Here is a 22,566-nt window from a genome sequence, read left to right as displayed (position 1 = left end):
AAAAGGAATTCCCTGCCCTAAAGTAGATCAGATTCAGGAATTAAAACTTTCTAGTTCTTTGTGGGGAAGGGAAATCATAGGTAAGATGAGAACATCTCTACTGTGCAAAGAACAAAGTTATCCAAAGACTAGATTCAGCAACATTTTTTAAGGACATATATAATGAATATAAAGCATAAATCATATGCACAGAATATGGAAAAAGTTCAAAAAACATTTTCAGGATGGTACAATCTTAAAACTACACCAACCTGCGCAAAACGCTGCTTGAAATAGTCATAAAGCATATGCGGCTTCCGCGAAATTACTGCCAATGGAATGTCATCACCCATGCAAAATGTTGGCTCCTTCCCTTGTGAGGCCATCGTTTCAATGACCATTTGGACATCTTCACTTGAGTAGCCAAATGCCCTGATCCAAACAGAATAGATATAAGCACGAGAGTCATGTTTTGTTCAGTAAAATAGATCGGTAAAAAAATTATCTTGCTAAAAGGGCAAGAACTAGCAAGAACTAATGGGCTTTCTTACTGGTAGGACTCGTCCAAATTTTGTTATAAGACTAGTATTCCCTAATTACGGAAATAGAGCTTCTTTTTTAAAAAAAAATAAATAGTAAACATGATATCTTACACCAACTGACCAACATCCAAGTTAAATTGAATTCATGATAGAATTGCAACAGACGTTCGTGCTTTAACATCTATAAGCATAGAAAACCAGTTCTACAAGAATGACAACCTAATGTGGATGGAAACAGGGTTTGTTGAACAGATGCATACCGCTCGATACGGGTGGTTCGTACTAATCCAACAGTATTTCGGTACGCGGACCGCCCTCTACCAGGCGATACCAATCACTTGACCCTGTATCAAGCGAGCGATACGGGATTTCTACCAGGCGGTAATGGTCGAAATCCAACCATTACCGACCTATACCGATCAGTAATGGTCGAATTTCAACCGTTATCAATCAAGGGTTGAGATTGCCCTATTTCAAATGATCAATTTGACCATTTGAGGCTTAAAAAAGGGTTTTTAAACCCTTTCCTCCCCCCTCTTTCAACTCATTTCACTCTCTCAATCTCTTAAACTCTCTCAAACTCTTTTTCACTTATATCTCTCTCTTATTCTCACATTTTCACTCTCCTAAACTTAACAAAGCTACGATTTATGAATTGAATCAAATTTAGGAGGATAATTTGAGAGGATTAAGAGGAAGAACACTCTAATCAAGAGGTATACTTTCTTTCTCGATTTTTATTGATTTATGAGATGATTAAGTCTATTCTATGTGGTGTGTGACTTAATGTCTAATATGTTGTTTGATATATTTTTGATAGTAGAATAGTGCTAATTAAGGAGTAATTAAAGTTTTTCACGTTATGATTAGTGTTTGATATTGATTTTTTTGAAATTAGACACTTAATAGATCAAATCTTTATATTTCATGCATAAAGGATTGGATCATATGTTTGTATGGTAAAAGGCTTAATTAAGTTTTTTAATGCTGTGATTAGTGATTTTAATGATGATTTAATCAAAATTTGATCGATATTAGGTCAATTTACATTATTTTTGCTAAAATTATACTAAATTTATATTTATTTCTAAATTAAAAACCCTTATCTAACTTTTTTTTCTATTTTTTAAGTTTTTTTTATGATTTTGGATGTATCGTTAGTATGCCTCGATACATACTGTACCGAGCATAACTCGGTACACTGGTACGAACCAAAATTGCAATCCTTGGATTGAAATATAAAAAATAATGCTGTTGAAAGCAAAACAAAAGCAGCACTGTTGGACAGCTACCTGCAAAACTAATTTACAGAAATGCAAGCGATCATGGCATGATAATCCATATAATGTGTATTCTGTACGTTAATGTACAGGAAAGAAACATCTGAATGTACATAATGCTTGCCTGACAATAATGTTGCTAAGATACTCTCTTTAGCTCTATAATCTATGACCAGGTTACATATAACAACCTGAAAAATTGCATCAAAAGGCTGACACATCACATTACAAATTCAAACAAAAACTTAACCCGCTCCACCTACCCCATGTCAATCTTTAAACTAAACACTGAAAAATATCACTCAGCACAATCATAAACATTACAGTATAATATATGACTTAATTTGACAGCAACTGATCCAACTAATAAGGTTTCTTGCAGCGAGATTAATCAGAATTATATCTTGATTTTGGATCAATTTGCAGCCTAAAATGCATCATCTAACCAAATACAGTAAATGCCAATCAGTCTAAACAATCAAAATATACTGCTAAATACAAACATAAATATTATTATTGTATAATATGATTTAACTTGATGCCAACTTATCCAACTAAATGGGGCTTCACCTAGCCATATCATTCAGAATTGTACCTGGCGTTTGAGTCAATTTGCAGTCCAAACATGCATCCGTCTAACCAAATTCCCACAAACTATCACCAGTTCACTATTTTACATGAGTCTTTTATATATGAATATCGTTAGCTTAGGAATGTCCAAAAAGTGATTCAAGGGAGTGGGACGAAGATACGGTCAAATGGGCAAGGATCCAAATATTAAACTGTCTTGACCAGTATTTGCCAGTCTAACCGTATATTGATGAGCAATACACCAAGTTATCAACCGTATGGAATTAATTCAATACATGCAGCTCATATATTATTTTTTTAGCAGACTGGTCTTACAGCAAACCTGAATTTAGTGGTCCTTTACTTAAGTCCTTGGAAACAGGTTTCAGTTCTACACAAGAAGTAATAACTGAGAAAAATTAGTTAATACTTAATAACATTCAACTTTTCTCATAAAGAGCATAATAGTTAAATAATTCAACATTTACAATTTACACGAGGCAAGCCAATGGGATACATTGAAAAAAATAATCTAAACTAAAACAGATAAAATTCAATGGAGGAGTTGCTCAAGTCACTATACCAAGACCAAGCAGATAATACTGAAGACTTATCAGCAATCTAAAATTAACAAGAAGAATTCACAGCTTCACATGTTACAAAAACAAACAAAAAAGCAAGATTGGTAACAATGGAAATATAGAAAGGGGTTTTCACTTATTGTAGACCACAAACTATTAACATTTGAGATCCATAATTAAAAATCACACAATGTACTGCAATACATGATGATGATGGGTAACAGTAGAATACTTGTAAAATGATCACATCAAAATTGTGTAAACTGTCCAAAATAAATAACCCATTTTATATTAATCTGCTTATGCTATGTCAGATCAAGAGAGTGAAGAAAATGAAGATCCACGCAAACACTTTACAGATGATTGAATGCATTGCAAAACAGAACGCTAAAGTGTAATCAACCCTTACTGCTGGTGTCTTAAGGTTGTTTCATTATCCATCACAACAGATGAGAGGAAGTTTCCAGGTTTCATATTGCGCATGTTTTCACGCAACCAATTGCCATATGGATATGCTGAAGCAACACTCTTCTTAACATCAGTATTTTCATAAACCTACAAAAAATAGACAATAAACATACAAAAAAAAATAACAGAACATTTAGAGCTGAAACAACTCATATACAAGAAGCAGATAAAAATTACTCAACCATCCTTTTCAACTCACAATCAGATAAAAGAAAAGATTGAAAATGCGGCACAGACAAACATAATGATAGAGTAATTCTTAGTACTTATTTATTAGTAATAAACAATAATATGATAACAACACTGAACACTCTTGATAGTTCATAAATTGATGTCCATCTATTTGTAAAATTTGTTTCAGTTTAAAATATTAAGCATGCTATTTGATAGCAAAAATCAATTTCCTTAATGGGCCACTTCAAACCAATACCTGTTGAACAATTAACATTGATTCAATTGAGTAGGACTAGATTTCGCTGAGTTGATTAACAAACCTCCTTCTTTCTGTTCTCTTTTTTTTTTTTCTCCTTTGTTTTGGGAGAAGAGAGGATTTTGGCTTACAAGAGTTTACAGTCTATTTGGAGCTTACCTGATCCATCACTGTATAACTACCCATTTTTAGTATCAATTAAGTATCACCTGATCGTCTCAAAGTTGATGTTGCTGGACTCTAGCTGATTCTATTATATCCTATGCAAACCACCACCAATCCTGACCAATACCAATTCCTACTGATCTCAGTCTAATTCTAACTAAATCACAGTTGATTCCTGCTAATTCAACCTAATCTTGGCTGACCACTAATTTCTTGCTGCTCTCAAATTGTTCTTGGTTGGCATAAATCGATCAAGAGCAATCTTGACCAATGCAACTACAATGATACAGCAGTAACTCAACATGATCAAATACAAATTTAATCCCACATGTCACTCTTTCTTCAAATATGAAGCCAATTGGACTAAATAAATGATAAGATATAATCACTAAATTTAAATTGTATACTTAGAATCAAGGTTCGTCGTACCGTACCGTACCGTACCAGCGTTTCGACCTGGGCTCGGTATGGTACGGTACCAGTGTACTGGGCAGTACATCAGGGCATACCGAGCGGTACACCCTGTTGTACAAAACAATTTTATACTTTTTCATACTGTAGAAGTGCTACAGTATAGTACCGTAGCACTATAGCGGTACCGAACGATCCGTGTACCGACAACCTGTTGGACCGATACATACCGCCCAGTACGGGCGGTACACTTCAATATGGCAAACCTCACTTAGAATACAGAAATCAAATAAATAATTATCAATGCTACAACGGGAAAGGCATAATTACCTGACCACTCTGTAGATCAACAGTTATCATCATTCCTGGACCTAATCGACCCTTCATTATAATCTTTGATTCATCCATTGGCAGAACACCAACCTACAAACAAGTATTAACAACAAACAAAACAAATGGGTCAGGAAGCCTCAAAAAACAATAAATTCAACAAGCACTTGTCCATACTAAGTAGCAAATAAGCGACGAGTGTTTGAAAGCCAACCATAGAAATTACTTCATAGTGTGAAATAGACTCAATCTCTATCAGCACTTTCTGGTATATTTGAAATTTAAGAATGCATGACACAGGACAAATTGGTCTCGATTTGATACATTATCATAAGTGCTGCTTTTATGACTAAATCTGTTTAAAATGTTAATTTTGATGTACCAGTAGAAAATGGAACAGAAGATGGGCCTTGTTGTCATAGTAAGATTGTTCCTCTTAGATCTAGGTGACCAGAGTTTTGAGTTGTGAAAACAGCCTCTCTATTTGTATATTGACCATCCCCTAATCCCACATTGACAAGAGCCTTCTTCACTGACTGCTCGTTTTCTAATAGAAAATGGAGAAATGAAATAACAAGTTCAACAACTTTTCATACAATTTGAAGTTTAGACAATATTCTCATATTATCCAGCAAAGAAATACTCCAGCTGGCTCTTATGCTCTCACTTGGCATATGGTACTAAACATTTATAGATAGATCTACAATTTATAGACATGCATCTAGCATTTCTACATGAGGTCCGTGAAACTGAAGACGTATAATAATCAACAGAACGCCCTCAGAAAACTGATGCCAAGCTCCTTTAACCAGAAAACTGATGACTAATGTAATACTAAAGTACAAAACACTAGGACCATGGAACATTGTAATCCTCAGCTATATGTGATGATGTCTACAAGTGTAAATGTTCATTAAGTGACAGATTAATGAAGAAATTATGTACAAAAAATTAGCAAATAAACTTGCTCTTCCAATATACCTTCATCATGGACTATACACTTTAGTGACAATGCATGGATATTCACCAATAATTACAGACATCAATCATGGACCAATGTCCATATGAAAAGTTGCCAAAAAAACCTACCAAGCATCTAAGATGTCTTCTCAATCAATGCCAGAAGTAGAAACGTTGGTCGCTCAATTTATGGCTGCATGCAGACTTGACGAATCTAGTAGGTTAGGTGAGTCTATTTGGTGACATGGTTTGTCACCCATCATCCACCATCATAAAGACAACAACTAGATCTAGTATTCACAGCTTAAAAGACAGAAAACAGCAAGAAAGCAATATTGAAATAAGTGTTTACTCGACTATCTTAACAAATATTATATAAATTGCATCTACATAATCCAAATTCTTTGTTTAGTACTTTAGCTACACCCCAAAAGATACAGTTGACCAAATGGTTGAACAGTTAACTAACAAACAACTTACCTTGACTAAAAGTATAATAAGATGCATTTGCCAAGCAAAATAAATACTGCTTGTCCATATAAGCAATAAGAAATTAGCAATAGAGAACAATTTAAAATTATGACTAACATGAAAGTTGGTGCCAACTTTTCCTAGGGATAAGGCAATAGAACTGACTTCTTACCTAGAAAACCTAGTTGATCTTAGAAAGAGTTGTTATTGGTAGCAGTTTCAGTTCATGAGATCATGAAGCAACCATGCCAAATTCTGTAGAAATGCAAAGAGTCTAAAGAAAGAGAAAATGACAAGCTCTGCTGTAAAGAACAGTACTCTTCTGGAAGGCATGAATTGACCAACAACATAAAACAATATGTGCAATCTTTATATATAAATTGCTTGAGAATGTAAAACAAATGAAAAAAAAAAGTAGATGGTCATGGTCTCTATCCACCCTAAAAAACTGAACATGTTTAACAAACACAGCATCTAGACCGATAGTAGATGCCAATAGTGAGTAACTGTATCAAAAGATTTGTGATTTGAGACCTACTGACGAGGAAACCACAGTAATTCGCCATCTCCACTCCTAATACTCACAACAACCAAGAAAGACTTTGGGCATCAATTGGCTCAAAATCAAAATTTTAAATGGATATGCTTGACTACGATAACAGATTAAAGCGCATTTAGTTATAAGAAAGTAACTACTGTTCTATATTATGAACTTCATCTATTAACAAAATTTAACAAAAGAATATTTATCTTAAGATTATCAACATAAGTAAAAGATTTGTTTCAACTTTCAACCTTGAATAAGAATCACATTATATCTTTTTATTCACTCTATACTGGAAAGGCAACAGACTCAATTACCAAAAGAATGTAAATTTTTTATGTTATACTGTATTTATAAATTTTGTAGGAATGATTTGAAATATTTTTGCTTTCTGATGACTTCCTTTAATTGGACTACGGAGATGAAATGCTTAAGGATTCTAGAAGAATGGCTGTCCATATCAATTTAACTGAAACAATACTACTGTTATATCAAAGTCAATTATGTCCAATGCAACTTCCCTGAAACCATACAGCTCTCTTAATGAGCAGTTCATAAGTAACAGAATAGACTACACTTAGCACCTTTGGGATTTTTTTTGTATAGATTATTGTATGCTAAAAAAACCAATTTATTACTTTCTTACTATTATACTTAACAGGCAGATTATATTAATGGTCATGAAGAGACATAATTTCAAACAATTTACTGTAAAAGATAATGCCACTTGAAATTATTCTATGGGACAACAAAGACACCACTAGAAACAATTCTGACAATAATTAAATAATAAAACCACATACCTCAAATATTGTTTAGATAATAGCAAAGAATCCATGACTTATTACTTTTAAAATTAGGAAACAGATGGTACCTCAGATGCAACATAGACAATGTCATCGACTGTTCGCCAATATCGAGCAGGACGAAGACCATTTCGATCAAGACAAGCTCCAACCGTTCTTCCATCACTATTTCAGCCAAAATATGTTACTTGTGGCATAAAAGATCATGAGACAAAATTAATTTAGTCGTTGCTTCCTCAAATTCAGATCCTTAATTACATATGACAGTGAAATACATCGACAAAAGTCTGAAGTTAAAAAAATCAGATAATTTTCCCAATCATAGTAAAAAACACTTAACACATTTTGTTCAAAGCAAATTGTTGTTTTAACAGAATGGCATAAGAACACCAGTTATACATATTGAGCAACCATAAATAGAAAATACAAAACACCCTGGTTTAGTCACACATCAAAAATGGATTTATAGAGAACTTAGGCAATTTTTTTCTGGAGTGTGTGTGTGTGTGTGTGTGTGTGTGTGTGGACAGCAATAAGTCGAATCCTACTCTAACTAGGGAGAGGTCTTACTGACCCCTTACCGTTCAAAGTCGAACAAACTTCTGTGTAAGCTAAAATAGGCATCCACACATTTTCCCGAGACACAAGCTATATCTTTGTCATAAAAACTTCAAGCCACCATGTCTAGGGCTACACACAAACAATGCAAACATATAATTTACCATAAAGTTTCTCCAGTACACACTAAAATAAATAACAAAAGGCCACAATCAAAAGCAACAGCATTCAACTATTAAATGCACACAAACAAATAGTTGAAAGGACAAATTTGACCACTAAGCCATGATAGATCCAACATATGATACCTGAATAAAAGCAAGGCAGGTCCATCCCAAGCTTCCATTTGTCCTTTGTAGTAGTCATAAAAGTCAACAACCTAAAACAAACGAAACTTCACTTTGAAAAAAAATAAAGGATGAAATAAAAGTAGCATACAGAATTATTTTTTGAATAAAAAAGATTGACAATTAAAAATCCACAGAGATGAAAATGCACAAAATACAAACATGAAGACAGAATATTTTCAAGAATGGAGTTTGCATAACAATCACCAAAACTTATAACAACAAGAAAATCCTACCTCTGGATATTTTATCATCAGTGTAGGATGATTCTTATATGCCTCAGGAACAAGAACCATAAGAGCTTCTGCTGGGCTTCGACCACTTCGCAGTAATAACTGGTCACATGAAACAAGAATGATATTAATTTAAACCTATCAAAAATGATCATAAAACAAAAAAAAAACTTGATCAGCCAGAAGACTTGTTATTGCTGCTGTTGGAGTGAGCAGGAAACTCAACTACCAAGACAACATCAGCATGATGCATCAATCAAAAAACAGCAAACAGCGCTTAGGGTTTTTAAGGTCCCAATAGGTTTTAAAGTTAGACCATAATATCAATAATCATAATCCTGCCCAGCACCAAAGAAAGATCTTGAAGATTTGAACTCCACAGGTGCACATCGAGAAGTGGAATTGTTGGAAGCAAGTGATAATCAAGCTTAAGTAACTACATCATGTTTGCCATCGTTTTTTTAACTTTTAAGCACAAAAAGAATTCTTGATGACACTGCTGGGCTGTACGAGACAGCATGGAGCACATATCATACATGCTGCATATGATGTCATAACACTACTAGGCACACTGATGCTTAGTGCTAGAAAGCCACATGTAGTGTAATTATAATGAATATAATATATCAAATCAAATCATCCAGATCCTAGATCTGGATCAATAAATGGATTACATGCACTTGCTTTGGTATAATAAGCATAATACATTGTACATAAATACAAGAGAAAGTCACTATGTCAGATATTGCTTGTCTGTATGATGACAACAAGCTTCAATGTGACAAAGCCACAACATAATTTTCTACAAGAAAATAAAGAAAAATCAAATTGTCCACTAGATAGGTTGTACCACTGTCTGTAGTTATAGTCATCCAATCAAATAAATTTTACTACCTCATGTAGATCTGATAACAGATAATGAATACATATATCCAGTCAAATGGTAACAACAGGAACTGAAACCACACAACACATGCATGCTCTTCGTGGGTTGTTGCGGTTATAAAAATATGTAATCAAAATCACTTTTATATGCCAATTTATGTAGGGTTTAAAAATATATAATCAAAATGAGCAGGACAATACCTCTGCTGCACTATCAAGGTTTGCTGAATCAGATGCCTTTGGATTACCAAACGGCCGAATTTCATTCTCGCGACCACGCCAAACAGGGGACTTTAGTGTTGCTTCTCTAGATTGCATCCAGTTCAAGTTCCCCTGTAATTAAACAAAAAAATTCTAAGAAATTGTTTTACAGAAACAAATAAGTTGATTCCTTGATGTTAAAATAATAGACACCAAACCACTAAATAATGAAACAACAAAAGACCTGTATCGTATTGATCTCCCCATTGTGACCAAGTAACCTCATTGGTTGCGCAAGAGGCCATCTGGGGCTAGTATTAGTGCTATATCTTCGATGATAGATTGCGAAAGGAGATTCATAAAGTTCATTCTGGAGGTCCAAATAAAATTGTCCCAGAACTTCTGAGCGAAGCATGCCCTTGTAAACTATTGTTTTATTTGATAGAGAACAAAAGTAGACATCATCTTTCCATTCTTCTGATTTTGTTGCCCTTTCAATTAACTTTCTACAAATATATAATTCTCTCTCAATGTCATCGGCATTCTCCTCTTTTGAAACTTTGACAAACACTTGTTGTATACTAGGCATTGCTTCTTTGGCATAGTAACCAACTATTGATGAATTCACCGGAACAGGTCTCCAACCAATGACCTCCAATCCTTCTTTTAAGAATATCTTCGAGATTACTGTTACAAAGAAAAACAACAGTTCAAAATCACATAGCTCATAAAAATAGTGGAGATTAAAATGAAAACAAGAAGGAAACAGTAAGTAAACTCTTTTTTCTACTCATTGACATGAAGAGAAACTGAGATAATGTTTATTGGCTAAGAAATTAATAATCCAAACGTTGAAAAGCAGCAGAAAGTTGACTCATACGTGAAATGTGAGACATCATGCAAAATATGGTAAAAAGAAAGTAAAATCCTTTAGATTTTTTAAATGGACATCGCTGTATACATAAGCACCAGACATAGATATAGCTAATTAGCATAAAATGTTGTATTCACAAAATTAAGGTAAAAATACTTTGGAGATCAAACTAACCAGAAATTAAGCATTTTCTGCAGTACCTGATTTTGCTTCTTTCATGAACTTTTCATCTTTTGGAAGAAAAACCATTCCAACGCCAGTCTTCGACCTGTCCAAGGAAGCAAGTCCTTGTTTGACAGCCCAATTATCATACAGCTGCCATGGAACTGAAGTCATCACACCAGCCCCATCACCAGAATCATTATCTGCCCCACAACCTCCACGATGTTCCATGCAACCCAGAGCTGTAAGAGCATCCTTTACAATCTTATGAGAAGGCTCGTTCTTCAAGTTTGCAATGAACCCAACCCCACAAGCTCCTCTTTCTGAGATGATATCGCTCAAACTAGCAACCTGATAAGAAAGAAAAAATTTATTGCAAAAAAAAAAGAATATCCAATGCAATATTTGTTGATAATCATGCGCTAGAACAAATAGACCAAGCTACTACTATTCAAGAATAGGAATTTGATGTAAACCGGAAATGTTGCTCCCCTTGTAGCCAACTTTACAGGTCTTACTTCAAATTCTTATAGTTCAATCTAACAGAATATCTATCAGCCATTATACGATGAAGAAAATCTATCACAGTTCCTAAGCACTCTGACTCCGTACAAAAATAAGCTCCTTGTGCATCGATATAATGTGCGAGAAGGGGAGAACAACGTTTACAAGATTCGACCGTCCACGAAAAACTAAGCAGTAGAAAAACCAACAGAGACCAAGATTTCAGATACAAAGCAAGCAAATCCATCGCATAGCTGCTGACCTGAAACTCCGAACTCTGAAGAACATTCGACGCTGTTGATCGGTTTCAATTATCAATAAGTAAACTCACGTGTATCGGAAAGGCAAAAAAGGCCTATTCAACAAACGAAGAACTACAAAACGGTAGATCCAACTATCGTTATCTTATTTAACATTCGAGGAAGTTTATACCTGTGGCCGATCATCCGGACAACGCTGTTTGACCACCGACGCCCTGAGAGCAGCCCCCTGGCGGTCCACGTCAAGCACCGCCTTAACAGACGCCGAGGACCATCCGCTCGCACCGACTCCCCTGAGCGCCGCCGCCCGATGCCGCCTCCGCCGCCGGCTAAGACAGGAGGCATCGCCGACGAACAAACTCCGGTTGGAGGCGAGAAAGATCGGGTTCGACGGCGAGGAGCGGAGGAGGATCTTGGGCGTAGCGGGCAAGTGATTGGACGGGCTGGCCATTCGCGAGGCGGTGTCGCTAACCCTCGCCCGGGGCGGGGGGGGGGGAGGGGACGAGAGATGGATCGTGTGGAGGCGCTGAGATGAGGATAGAGGAAGGAGGGAGAGTGAGTGTGTTTGTGGAATACGAAAGGATAGATAGGGAGAGGGAAGGAGAGAGAATCCGCCTCCTCTCACGTCTCTCTCCACCGATGAGATATAGAGGGAAGGGTGGGAAGGGTGAAGCAGGGAAACGGCCGAAATTTTCTTGGGATAAATGGCCTCTCTGGGTTTCGGGAGTCAAATAAGGGGGTTGTGGCTGCCGTGCTCCTCGGCGCAGAAGTGCTGCCACAGCGCCATATGTATCGCACGAACAAGCGGGAGCCACTTCTTGGAACCCACCCCAGCCAGTGGATCCAAATTTGCAGGACGACCGGAGCCCCAATGAGATGGTGTCTTCCTACCGATGCCTGCACCTGCGCTCCTCGTGGCACGTAGCTGGCTGCGACTTGTACATTCGTTTGATCCAGTCTTTTATACCCCTCTTTTTACTTGGTCCCAAATGATGGTATCGAACTACTATTTTAATTTTGATGCATAATGTACGTATGCTACGGATAAACTCATAGGATAATAATTATTCGATATGTTATGCGAAGTGGAGGTGCTTTGCGAAGATAATAATAATATTGTATTATATTATGCAAACAGTATCTGACTGGCAGAATATTTTCCCTCATTAATAATATAACTAATTATGTTATAATTTGTGTACGGGCTACAGTGATCTATCTCATGCTTACCAAAGAACAGAGTGGGCTTATTTTACTCGTTTGCGTGTGGTTACTCCACAAATAAGGTGACACGTTAAAACGACGCGTGTCGACGTCGGTGATGACGTCTTCGTGGAGGCCGGAGGAGACGGACGCCGTGAATATTCGGGCAGCGGTTGGCTTTCCTTCTTCAATTTTCCCGTACCGGACGACCTACCCGCGAGATTATTGGATAGATAGAGTGGGACCCTGATGGGTCCCACGAGGAATCTGGGATCGGTTGGCATTTCTCGGAGTGATAGGTCCGGAAGCGTAAACAAGTGTGCAACACGTCCTCCGTGACCTTATTAAGGGCTAAAATAATACTTACCATCATCAACTTGGGTAGCGGAGATATGTACAAGTAGAGCGGAGCACGTGGAGGAAGTCGTCAGGATCAGACGGTCTACGTTTATTAATGAGATCCGTCAGGAGATTCTTCGCCGTTCGTGTTCTATAACACAGCATAAGAATCAAAGACACAGAGTGGAGCGATTTGATCTTATCTTGATGACTTCGCATCATGGCTGGTTGACCATCTAAGTTAGCATATACGACAAATCCACATGTGACAAAGCTTGCTTCTGTTGTCATTGTTTTGACATGCTTTACATGCTAACACAATCTTAGGTTCTGTTCCGGAACCCTGTACAGTATCTAGCAAATTCCTGTTGCTCTTCCAATGAAAACAAAAAAAAAAAAGGAAATCACATCTGATGCATGTTACAACTCTAAATGGCTTACATGCTCCTTGTTACATTTTTTCTACCATACCTCGCATTAAGATAATTAGTACTACCTGTGCAAATAAATGATTAGTGAAATGAATGAAGCCATATTCACATTTACTGCAGCAGAACCACATTTGGGAGCCACAGGCTGAGCTCCAAGGTCTCAGTTGTGGCTGAGGCAGCAACATCTGATGTTGATCACACTGAAGTAATGTACATGTGTGCCGTGCCGATAGCTGAGAGCCCAGTTTGCTGCCCGACCAGATTCTTGGGTGTTTTCCTCAAGTACAAGTCAACCAAGAAAGCCTGTTGATGCTTTCAGCTAAGAGTTTTGTTCAGGCATCTTCTGTGAAAGCTCTGTATATGAAGTCACGAAAGCGTTTAGAGTACTGTTTCGGATCTACCGCTGATATTGAGGCTGGATCAAAGTGAATGGACTTGTATGCATGCTCTAGTTTTTTGCTGATATCGTAGTCTTGCAATATGTCTATAATGCCAAAAATCAAGACAACATCATAGAAGTCCCCAGTGGCTTCTCCAATAAGCTGGGAATCGCTATAACTCCTCCTAACTGACAGTTCAGCCCTAGCTGGCACGTTCACTCCTAGTCGGATTTTTGCCGCCCTACAGCATCCAAATATGAGGGGAAAAAAAACTCAAGGGCTAGTCTGCAGAAGTCAATGGCTTGATGTTTTACGGATGTAGATGCTTTATAACAAATGTATACGAACACAGAACAAAGCATTCAGTGAGATAAATGATTTCAGATCCAGGAGGTTAAAATAACTATAGCACAAACTTCTGCATTAACATCATGAAGAATCATATTTCAATATCAATATCATAGAATTAGAGAAAACTATGTCAGGCATTTCAGACAGTCTGAATTTAACAATTTAATGTTAGGATTTAACAAGTAAACCATGAAAAAGTTACGACGGAACACTATTTGTCACATGTTAAACATCAAGAGAATAGAATATATAGAAGAAGCAAGCATGGCACATTGCACTATCTAACTGCGTTGTCAAAAGATCCCCTAATAGTTTGGAATAATAATAAGAATACTTCTCAAGAGGACACATAACAAAGAAAACAAAGTGACTAAATCATAATGGTTATACCTATTTGGATCATAAAGAAATTGATCCACATCTCTTGGAGGCTGCAATGTTGCTTCTCTTTTGCTATCAACGACACCACCTTTCACCAACAGATCTGCAACTTAGTAAATGAAGTCAGTAAACTAGAATCATATGTTTTGATGGCATTTCAGAAATATTAAATTGAACCTTCAAGCAAAGGCATCTCTCTCGAAATTCTGAAGTGGACTCCCACTAGAAGGCTATAATCCATGATCCTCTCTTGCTCAAGAAACTCACAGTCCCTGTCAACTTGCCTGTAGAAGGCACATTTGTTAACTCTATTATACATAAGAAAAACATAGAGCTTCTAGGGTCAAAATGCCATGAAACTACACATAATTGATAACAATACCTTTGGAACTCTTGAAACCAAGGCCGTTGGAGACGAAAAATAAAATTAAGATCAAGATCTTTTAAAGTAGTGTATTCATCAATCTGAGACTCTGGCTTACTGGTCATCCGACCATGGGAAGATCCTTTCAGGTCAAAGCGCCTATGAATAGCATACTCAGAGCAGAACAAATTTTCCATTATAACAAAGCGGACCTGATTAATTGTAACAGAAAAATGCAAAACCTTATGTATCATGAAAATAAATCTTCCAATCAAAAGGGATGTTCACTGAGACCCACATTCTGACCTTCTTCTGTGAAGATCCAGCTAACTTTACACAGTGAAGACCAAAGAACTTGGTCACCAAACTGTTCTCAAATTTCCGGACATGGTTATAATATGCTGGAAGCATTCTCAGAAGGACCTGTAGAACAATACGTTACGTATTGGGTAGATCAGGAATAGGTTTCCCCCTTTTAAATAGAAAAAATGAATCCAATGGGCAAAGAAACTCACTTTTACTTCAGACTTCTTCATTGTCTTTATCATGTATCTGTCATCGTTAGTCACGTAGAAGAAGCTTCCACTCTTTCCCGGAGATGATAGCTCCCGAAGAGCATCATTGCCACAAAGAGACATCATGTAATCTGCTGCATCAACTTTGAACAGCCTGCAAAGTGTCCTGAACATTCAATTTAAGTATAATGTCTCGTCAAGTCTTAAAAGTCTGAACTAGTTTAAGAATAAAAACTCTCGGGACATTTGGGGCACAACAAAGCAAAAGTCAATGGCCTACCTGAATACTAACGGACAGTAGTCTTTCCATCTGAAATCACATGATTGATGTGGAGGTGTATGCTTTGATCCTTCAGGAGGAAACTTTGTCCACACTTTTTCTTTTGGGTCAAAGGCTGATGATTTCAGCTCCATATGAGATAGACTTTGTTTTCCAACGGCATGTCTGTATGGCAACAAACATTAAATTTAAGAACTCTGGAGAAAAAGGATACATAACAATCATTTATCTTATAAATAAACTAGTAATGTCCATTGTCTTAGTATCTCTTTTATTGAGAATCATATGCACATTGCAATACAATGTAGATGTGATAAATTAATCTTATATGTGCACCAACCTATAACAGATTAGCACTAGAAAAATTCTTTTGTTTTCATAGTCACAACTCATCGATAAATCTGATTCTGCCAAAAAATACATAATATCAATTATACAAAGCAGCTGAAGTTAATTCTAGCTGAAAGAAAAAAAGAAGAAAAACCTGACCGAAAATCTCAGATATAAATATCAGATCCAATGAGAAGAAGACTCTTCTGAGTTCATAACCATGCTAATATAAAGCCGTAAATGAAAAAACAAAACCTACATGTTTACCCTTAAGAGTTATCTTTATTCAAATGTTACATATCTTTTTAGCAATAACATAAATGGACCATTGAAAATGAACGCACAGCCAACTAATGTAATGAAATTACACATTTCAACACATGAAAGCCAATTGGACAGGACCATTCTTAGGATGGTTTTGCACCATGGTGTTCCTAAGACCTCTGCACTATCTGAATGTTGATGCCTTTAATAGGAGAACCAACTTCATCACCATATGCATGATAGTAGCATCCACCAAAGGCTACAAATAGCCATGCAGAAGAAAACAATACCTGATCCCGAGCTGGAGATTGAGCATAAGCTCGTAATTCTTGTGCCCTTTTGTGATGGTTTCTCCATGTTTCTTCACTGGTCTTGGAGGTGGCCAGGCCATGTGTGGTGGGTTCATTGGCAGTTTTGGCTCCACCTCACTTCCACCCTTCACAGGTACCTTACTCCTATCAACCATGTCCCAGGGCACAGGATGCGTCCTACCATTCGGCCTTCTGGGCGGCAACCAGTGATCGGCGTTATCGACCAAGGCCTGAATCCTGGAGCGGTCGGTGGCGCCAGATTCAGGGACCTTGGGAGACCTCCACACCTCAATGCCAGGCCAATTGATGGCCTTCTGTGAGGGAAGTAAAGACATAGTTTCCCCCGACGGTATCTTGCATTCCTGGAGGTCAACTGCAAAGGCTTCCTGTGGATCTCGTGCCGTGGGGGAAGTCACAGCGGGCGAAGGGTAGTACACCCCATTCTGCTCGATCTTGGCATTCTCCTTACTCCATTCGCCGACGTAGAGGCTGCCGTCAGCCCATCGGAAGCTGCCGTTGCCCCTCGGGCATCCATTATCCCACCCGCCATCGAACCGGTTGCCATTAGCCCAGATGAGGGATCCTCTGCCATGGATGAGCCCGGCGCGCCACTGCCCGACGTACTCGCTCCCATTGCGCCAAACGTAGCGGCCATGGCCGTCCTGTAGGCCGGAGCGCCACTCGCCATCGTAGGAGTCGCCGTTGGTGTAGGACGTCTTGCCGTGACCGTGCTTCAGGTTCATGGACCAGCTTCCCCAGTAGGTCTCGCCAGAGGCGCCGGTGTAGGTGCCGAAGCCGTCCATGAACCCGGCCTTGAACTCGCCCTCGTAGGTGGCGCCGGAGGGCCACGAGAACTTGCCGCGGCCGGTGGTCTTCCCGTGCCGCCACTCGCCCTCGTACATGCACCCGTCCGTCCAGAGGTACTTGCCGGTGCCGTGAGGCACACCGCGGGACCACTGGCCGATGTAGAGGTCGCCGATGGGGAAGGAGCGCTCCGCGTGGTACACCTCGTCCTCCCCCTCGGCCTCGGCCTCGAGTGAGCCGTCGTCGCCCCCTCCGCGGGGCGAGGAGGAGGATCCGGTGTCGTCGCCGGCGGGGGCGACAGACATGGGCGAGAGGGGGCAGATGCAGCGGCGCTGATGCAGCTGCTGCTGTGCTTTCCGGATGGCCGACTCCCACGCCTTGGCGTTGTGCTGCTGCGCTTTGTACATTCTATTCCTCCGGCTCTTGTACGTATCCCCGCCTCTTCTCTCTTCTACTGACGCAGCATCACAACCGAGTCCAACAAAAGCATTGCCGAAACCACGCCGATCGGCAAGGAGAGGGAGGAAGCCGAGGACACCGAGGGAAAGAAAAGAGAAGAACGAGGGAGGCGATGGGGTTATGTCTTTTCTTTTTTTTTCTTTTCTTTTCTTTTTCTTTTCTTTTTTTTTTGTTTCCTTTTTTTATTAATGAAAAAAAAAAAAAAAGGGCAACAAAATAGGAGAGTTTTGTTGCGTTGTTTCGTTGTATTGCGATGCGTCTCCTCCCAACAACTGGAAGGTCGGAAGAGGCGGACGTGCCTATTTTCCAGCCTGCCGTTATTACACTGGCTTCTGGGAGAGGATCCTCATCCGTGAGCAACGACGAGTCCGTCCACTGCTTTGTACGCACGGACCAAAGAACCAACACATGACTCGTATAACAGAAATGACAATGATGCATAGAATAATATAATATAACATATATGTATAAGTATTTTTTTTTCTAGAAAATTCTTATATTTTAAATACTTTTCAATTGATATTCTTATTTAATTTTTTAAATAGTATCTTTAATTTAAAAAAATATCTAAATTATTTCTAAAAAAAGTTGGAACTAATCGAAATATCGTAAGAACTACTCAAAAATACTATGAATAATATAAATTAACTTTAATCTCAATCAAATTAATTATGAGTTTAAAATATAATTTTCTAATGATCTGATGATGACAATCAAAAGGTAAATATGATGTTATTTACGGTATCTTTCGATATCGGTTACAGTGCTCTTAAAGCATTGTAAATATTGTTGAAAAACAATTTGATGAGAAAACTTTTAAGGGTTATTTTATGTATTTTTAAATTAAAGATATTGTTTGAAAAAAAATAAAAAAAGAGTGTACCTTTTGAGAAATACTCGAAATAAAGATGGTTAGGATTTCATTTGAAATTAATTTTATTTTAATCTTTAAACTACATATATTAACATACTATTTGTCCATATAGGGATGGATGGAGATTATAAATTTTAATATTTATTTTGTTAACTTCACTATGACTTTGATAACATTAGGGAATGCTCGTTAATTAACTCATGGGGATTCAACTATAACTTCGATGACGTAAGGGAAATACTCGTTAGCATAGACTCTTGTGGAGAAGAGAGTGTTTCTGATTCCTTGACATTCACAACCTTTGTAACAAGAGAGTCGAGGTTCTCAACCTCCGTGTGAAAGTAGCAAGGGGGATAAGGCCTCCAATATTCACACTTTAACAATAATGGGTCTGTCGATGCCCAACCTCCACACTTGGATAGCAAGAGGGATTTGAGGAGCTTGATCTCTAAGACTCAACAATGGGGGGTTGTCAGGTTTCTCGACCTTTGACATTTAACCCTTCTTCTAACGTCAAAAATATTATTGAAACGTATTATCGACGTCTTGATTAATCTGATGTAATTCTGGCTTGTGTGCATAGAATTATCTGAGATGTCCTCGAGGTGAAAATAACTAGCTCTCGAAATGTCACATGAAATGCTAATTTAGTAATCCTTGAAAACTAAATGTGATGATATATAGTAAAAAGTAATCTCCTTCCTAATTATACTAAAAATGAGATTTTATACACAAGGATGAAATATTCTATGAAATATTTTATGAAGTAGCAAACCCCTAATGCATCTAACAATCTTCAATTGACCTACGTGGATTGAAACAATATATAATTGTTTGTATTAGATCCTTATCCACGTGGGGACAGACCGGTAGGGGCAATATTTATCTCTTTCTTGTATGCTGAATGCTGATGTTGATTAATCAATGAATATATATATATATATATATATATATATATATATATATATATATATATATATATATATGGTAGAGTAGCTTTGACCACTTTTGTGATAATTCAACCGTTCATCTCGAATGATGAATGACTGTCTAGGAGTCGGTCAGCACAACCCATCAATGGCGTTGACTTATTAATGGGTTGACTCTAAAACTCATATTTTATTATAAAATCTGAAGAAAATCAACATGTATTTCACGACTCGAACATCGTCACCCTCTCGAACGAAGAGCTTCAAACATCGCACAATTTCTGTTTTGATCTTTGACGATCGATCAAACAGAGGTCTCATTGATCAAAGTTATTGACCATTATGTCACTTTATAGCATGCTCTAAGGTGATGGCTGATATCGCGAGGAGCAAAAGCTGCAATGATTACACTGAACAAATATTTCTTGATCACAATCAATATATATAGGACGACAGTAGAAAGTGAAACTTCCTTCTCCCTACACTGCACAAATATTTATATAAAGGAAATGTTCATCCACAAACAGTGAACACATGAAGCAAAATCACAGAAAAATGCAAGCTTTTGAGGAACTCCACAAACGTACACAGCAGGAAGATTCAGAGCATGGTCTTGGAAGCCTTCCTAACCAGCAGAAGCCAACAGAGAACTCGATAGGCCAAGAAGAAACAGCACATGATTCCAACGTCCATCCACCTGGTGTCCTTTTCCAATCCTCTGGCCCTTAGAACATCACCACCCGTGAGAGAGCACACATCACCGAGCCAGGAGAAGCACTTGCCTCTCACGCTCCAGTACTCGTTGATCAGTAGGAAGTCCAGTGGATACCTGTAGAGGGAGATGTAGTACATGAAGATCCAGTACTTTGGGATGCTGTCCTTGGGAATGAAGTATCCCGAGAACAGGAAGAAGATCCCCAGGAATGTGCATATCAGAGAATTCCCCAGTATGAAGTCCGGTGAGACTGCACTGAGGAAGAGAACCAAGGAGCTGGCCATCAACACAATCATCCAGACTGCCAGCACGAAGAACATGAACGCGCTGATGGAGGGATTGAGGCCTACGAGCCAGTACACTGGCACTGCGAACAGAAGCGCCACCACCAGTAAGAAGGGGATGAAGACGACGGTGTTGGCTACCATGTAGGAGGAGACCCGATACATCCTCCTCGATGTCTCCCTCATGAGAACGCGCCGCTCCTGCAGGAAGATCGGTAGTGCTTCCACGGTGGAAGAGAGGAGGAAGCTGAGGCTGAAGGCGAAGAGGCCGAGCCTCTTCGCTATACCATCGGGATCCGACTTCACACGCAGGTAAACGGTGCCGAGTCCCAGCCCACCAACGATGGCTTGCATCGTTCTGGCGAGGAACAACTGCTTTGTTCTGTAGATTATCTTCCAAAACCTCCAGCTGAGTGTTCTCATCTCAGCTATCCGCGAGCAGTAGCCATCGTCTCTCTCAGGGTGGTCTCCCTCTAATCGTTCTTGGCTTGGCTCGTTGGGACAGTTAAAGGTCGCGTGTTTGGCACCGTAATCCTCCAATTGTTGGGTGATCTCCATGGCGAACTCCAACGGATTGACTCGGACAGGGATCTTGAATCCCAGCTGCGATATCGTCTGTGAGAGAGATTGGATGCTGCCATAATGAGCTAACTTGCCATGGGAGAGGAGCAAGAAAGACGAGACATATTGAAGGATCCGATAGCTCGGCTGGTGTATGGTTAGAATCAGGATCTGCTGCCTTGTTCGGGCCATGGAAGCGAGTAGCTGAACCACCTGCAACGCCGAGGTACTGTCGAGGCCCGACGTGGGCTCGTCGAGGAGGAGGATGGGCGGGTCGTGGATCACGTCGACGCCGATGGAGAGCCGCTTCCTTTCTCCTCCGGAAATCCCTCTAGTCTCCGCGTCCCCGACATAGCTATCGGTTACATGTTCGAGGCGCAGTTCTCGGATGAGTCCCTCCACTCTCTCTTCCATCTTTCTCTCGCTCATCCCTTTCAGCCGGAACTTGGCACTGAACATCAACGTTTCCTTCACGGTGAGGAGGGGAAGCAGATTGTCCTCCTGGGTGACGAAGCCACAGATCCTTCGCAGCTGGGCTGAGCTCGTCAGAGAATGATCGCCGAGGGAGATGCTTCTCGGATCGAAAAGCGAACTACCGGAACGGCCGGAGATGACACGGAGAAGGGTCGACTTCCCAGCGCCACTGGGTCCGACGACGGCGAGGATCTCCGAGCTGTTGGCAACGAAGGAAACTGATCTGAGGACCTCCACCGCGCGAGGCTCATGTTTGCGACGGAAGCACGAGCGGATCAGACTGGCCTCGGGCAGGACGGTGTAGCAGAGATTGGTCACGACCAGCTTGTTCGAGGCTTTCACGGGCGGAGGAGGGGATGTTTGGTAGACAGAAGAGGACGGGGAGCTGGATTCCGGAGGGGAGTCGGAGGTCGACGAGTATTGCAACGTGGAGTTGACGTCGAGGCAGAGACTCTCCATTGCTGGCGAAGACAAGTACTCCTGCAGCTCCTGGATGAAGAAGCGGGATTATGTCCCGTAAGAAACAAGGCGTTCGACGAAAGGTAGAGAGAGAGAGACGGTTTCGTGTGAGTTGGACCTAACCGTCTGAAAGCGTTCAATGGGGGTTGGAACCAACTGAGACCGGAGAGACGGTTTCGTGTGAGTAAGGATGGGTTGGCACCGTTAGGCGATCAGAATCAAAATGAATCATATTGAATACAATTTCACAAACACATTACGTGCTGCTTTGTATGTCACGGTTTGACCAGCGGAGTT

General features: G+C 39.4%; 3 protein-coding genes across 4 annotated transcripts in view; all 3 read right to left on the bottom strand.

Moving 5' to 3' along the window:
• LOC135598972 (ferredoxin-dependent glutamate synthase, chloroplastic) overlaps nucleotides 1–12,318 on the bottom strand; it is a 31,182-nt gene extending 18,864 nt beyond the window's left edge. The window contains exons 1-10 of the mRNA XM_065093544.1: nucleotides 11,734–12,318; nucleotides 10,836–11,148; nucleotides 10,006–10,448; nucleotides 9,762–9,893; nucleotides 8,679–8,777; nucleotides 8,404–8,474; nucleotides 7,606–7,702; nucleotides 4,757–4,849; nucleotides 3,362–3,507; nucleotides 252–411 (exon numbers count right to left, since the gene is read on the bottom strand). Coding sequence (XP_064949616.1) covers nucleotides 252–411; nucleotides 3,362–3,507; nucleotides 4,757–4,849; nucleotides 7,606–7,702; nucleotides 8,404–8,474; nucleotides 8,679–8,777; nucleotides 9,762–9,893; nucleotides 10,006–10,448; nucleotides 10,836–11,148; nucleotides 11,734–12,012 — 1,833 coding nt within the window. The 5' untranslated portion in view covers nucleotides 12,013–12,318. The remainder of the gene's footprint in view (nucleotides 1–251; nucleotides 412–3,361; nucleotides 3,508–4,756; nucleotides 4,850–7,605; nucleotides 7,703–8,403; nucleotides 8,475–8,678; nucleotides 8,778–9,761; nucleotides 9,894–10,005; nucleotides 10,449–10,835; nucleotides 11,149–11,733) is intronic.
• Nucleotides 12,319–13,619: 1,301 nt separating this feature from the next.
• LOC135598968 (phosphatidylinositol 4-phosphate 5-kinase 6-like) lies at nucleotides 13,620–18,061 on the bottom strand. 2 transcript variants are annotated; one of them, XM_065093527.1, is made up of 8 exons: nucleotides 16,690–18,061; nucleotides 15,806–15,970; nucleotides 15,526–15,691; nucleotides 15,317–15,433; nucleotides 15,029–15,222; nucleotides 14,824–14,930; nucleotides 14,656–14,749; nucleotides 13,620–14,155 (listed from the first exon to the last, which is right to left on the bottom strand). In XM_065093527.1, the coding sequence occupies exons 1-8, from the start codon at nucleotides 17,919–17,921 to the stop codon at nucleotides 13,867–13,869; spliced, it is 2,364 nt and encodes a 787-aa protein (XP_064949599.1). In that variant the 5' UTR covers nucleotides 17,922–18,061; the 3' UTR covers nucleotides 13,620–13,866. The 2 variants fall into 2 exon arrangements, with proteins under 2 accessions (XP_064949599.1, XP_064949606.1); XM_065093534.1 differs by having other exon boundaries at nucleotides 15,526–15,679.
• Nucleotides 18,062–20,178: 2,117 nt separating this feature from the next.
• On the bottom strand, nucleotides 20,179–22,365 carry LOC103976159 (ABC transporter G family member 23). The gene has a single exon (XM_009391362.3). It carries the CDS (start codon nucleotides 22,267–22,269, stop codon nucleotides 20,377–20,379), a length of 1,893 nt encoding a protein of 630 aa, XP_009389637.2. The 5' UTR covers nucleotides 22,270–22,365; the 3' UTR covers nucleotides 20,179–20,376.
• Between the last annotated feature and the right edge of the window lie 201 nt (nucleotides 22,366–22,566).

This window comes from Musa acuminata, chromosome BXJ1-2 (assembly GCF_036884655.1).
Source record: "Musa acuminata AAA Group cultivar baxijiao chromosome BXJ1-2, Cavendish_Baxijiao_AAA, whole genome shotgun sequence".
NCBI classification, from domain to species: Eukaryota; Viridiplantae; Streptophyta; class Magnoliopsida; order Zingiberales; family Musaceae; genus Musa; species Musa acuminata.
Note: the sequence above shows the minus strand (reverse complement) of the source record. Positions and strands in the feature narration are given on the sequence as shown.

Excerpts from the sequence above, each read along its gene's own strand:
- LOC135598968 (XM_065093527.1), bottom strand. The coding sequence starts at position 17,921 with ATGTACAAAGCGCAGCAGCACAACGCCAAGGCGTGGGAGTCGGCCATC. Across the intron at positions 15,692-15,805 it reads TACTGTCCGTTAGTATTCAG|GACACTTTGCAGGCTGTTCA; the intron begins GTAGGCCATTGA and ends TTGAATGTTCAG. Across the intron at positions 15,223-15,316 it reads CTGGATCTTCACAGAAGAAG|GTCCGCTTTGTTATAATGGA; the intron begins GTCAGAATGTGG and ends ACAATTAATCAG.
- LOC103976159 (XM_009391362.3), bottom strand. The coding sequence starts at position 22,269 with ATGGAGAGTCTCTGCCTCGACGTCAACTCCACGTTGCAATACTCGTCG.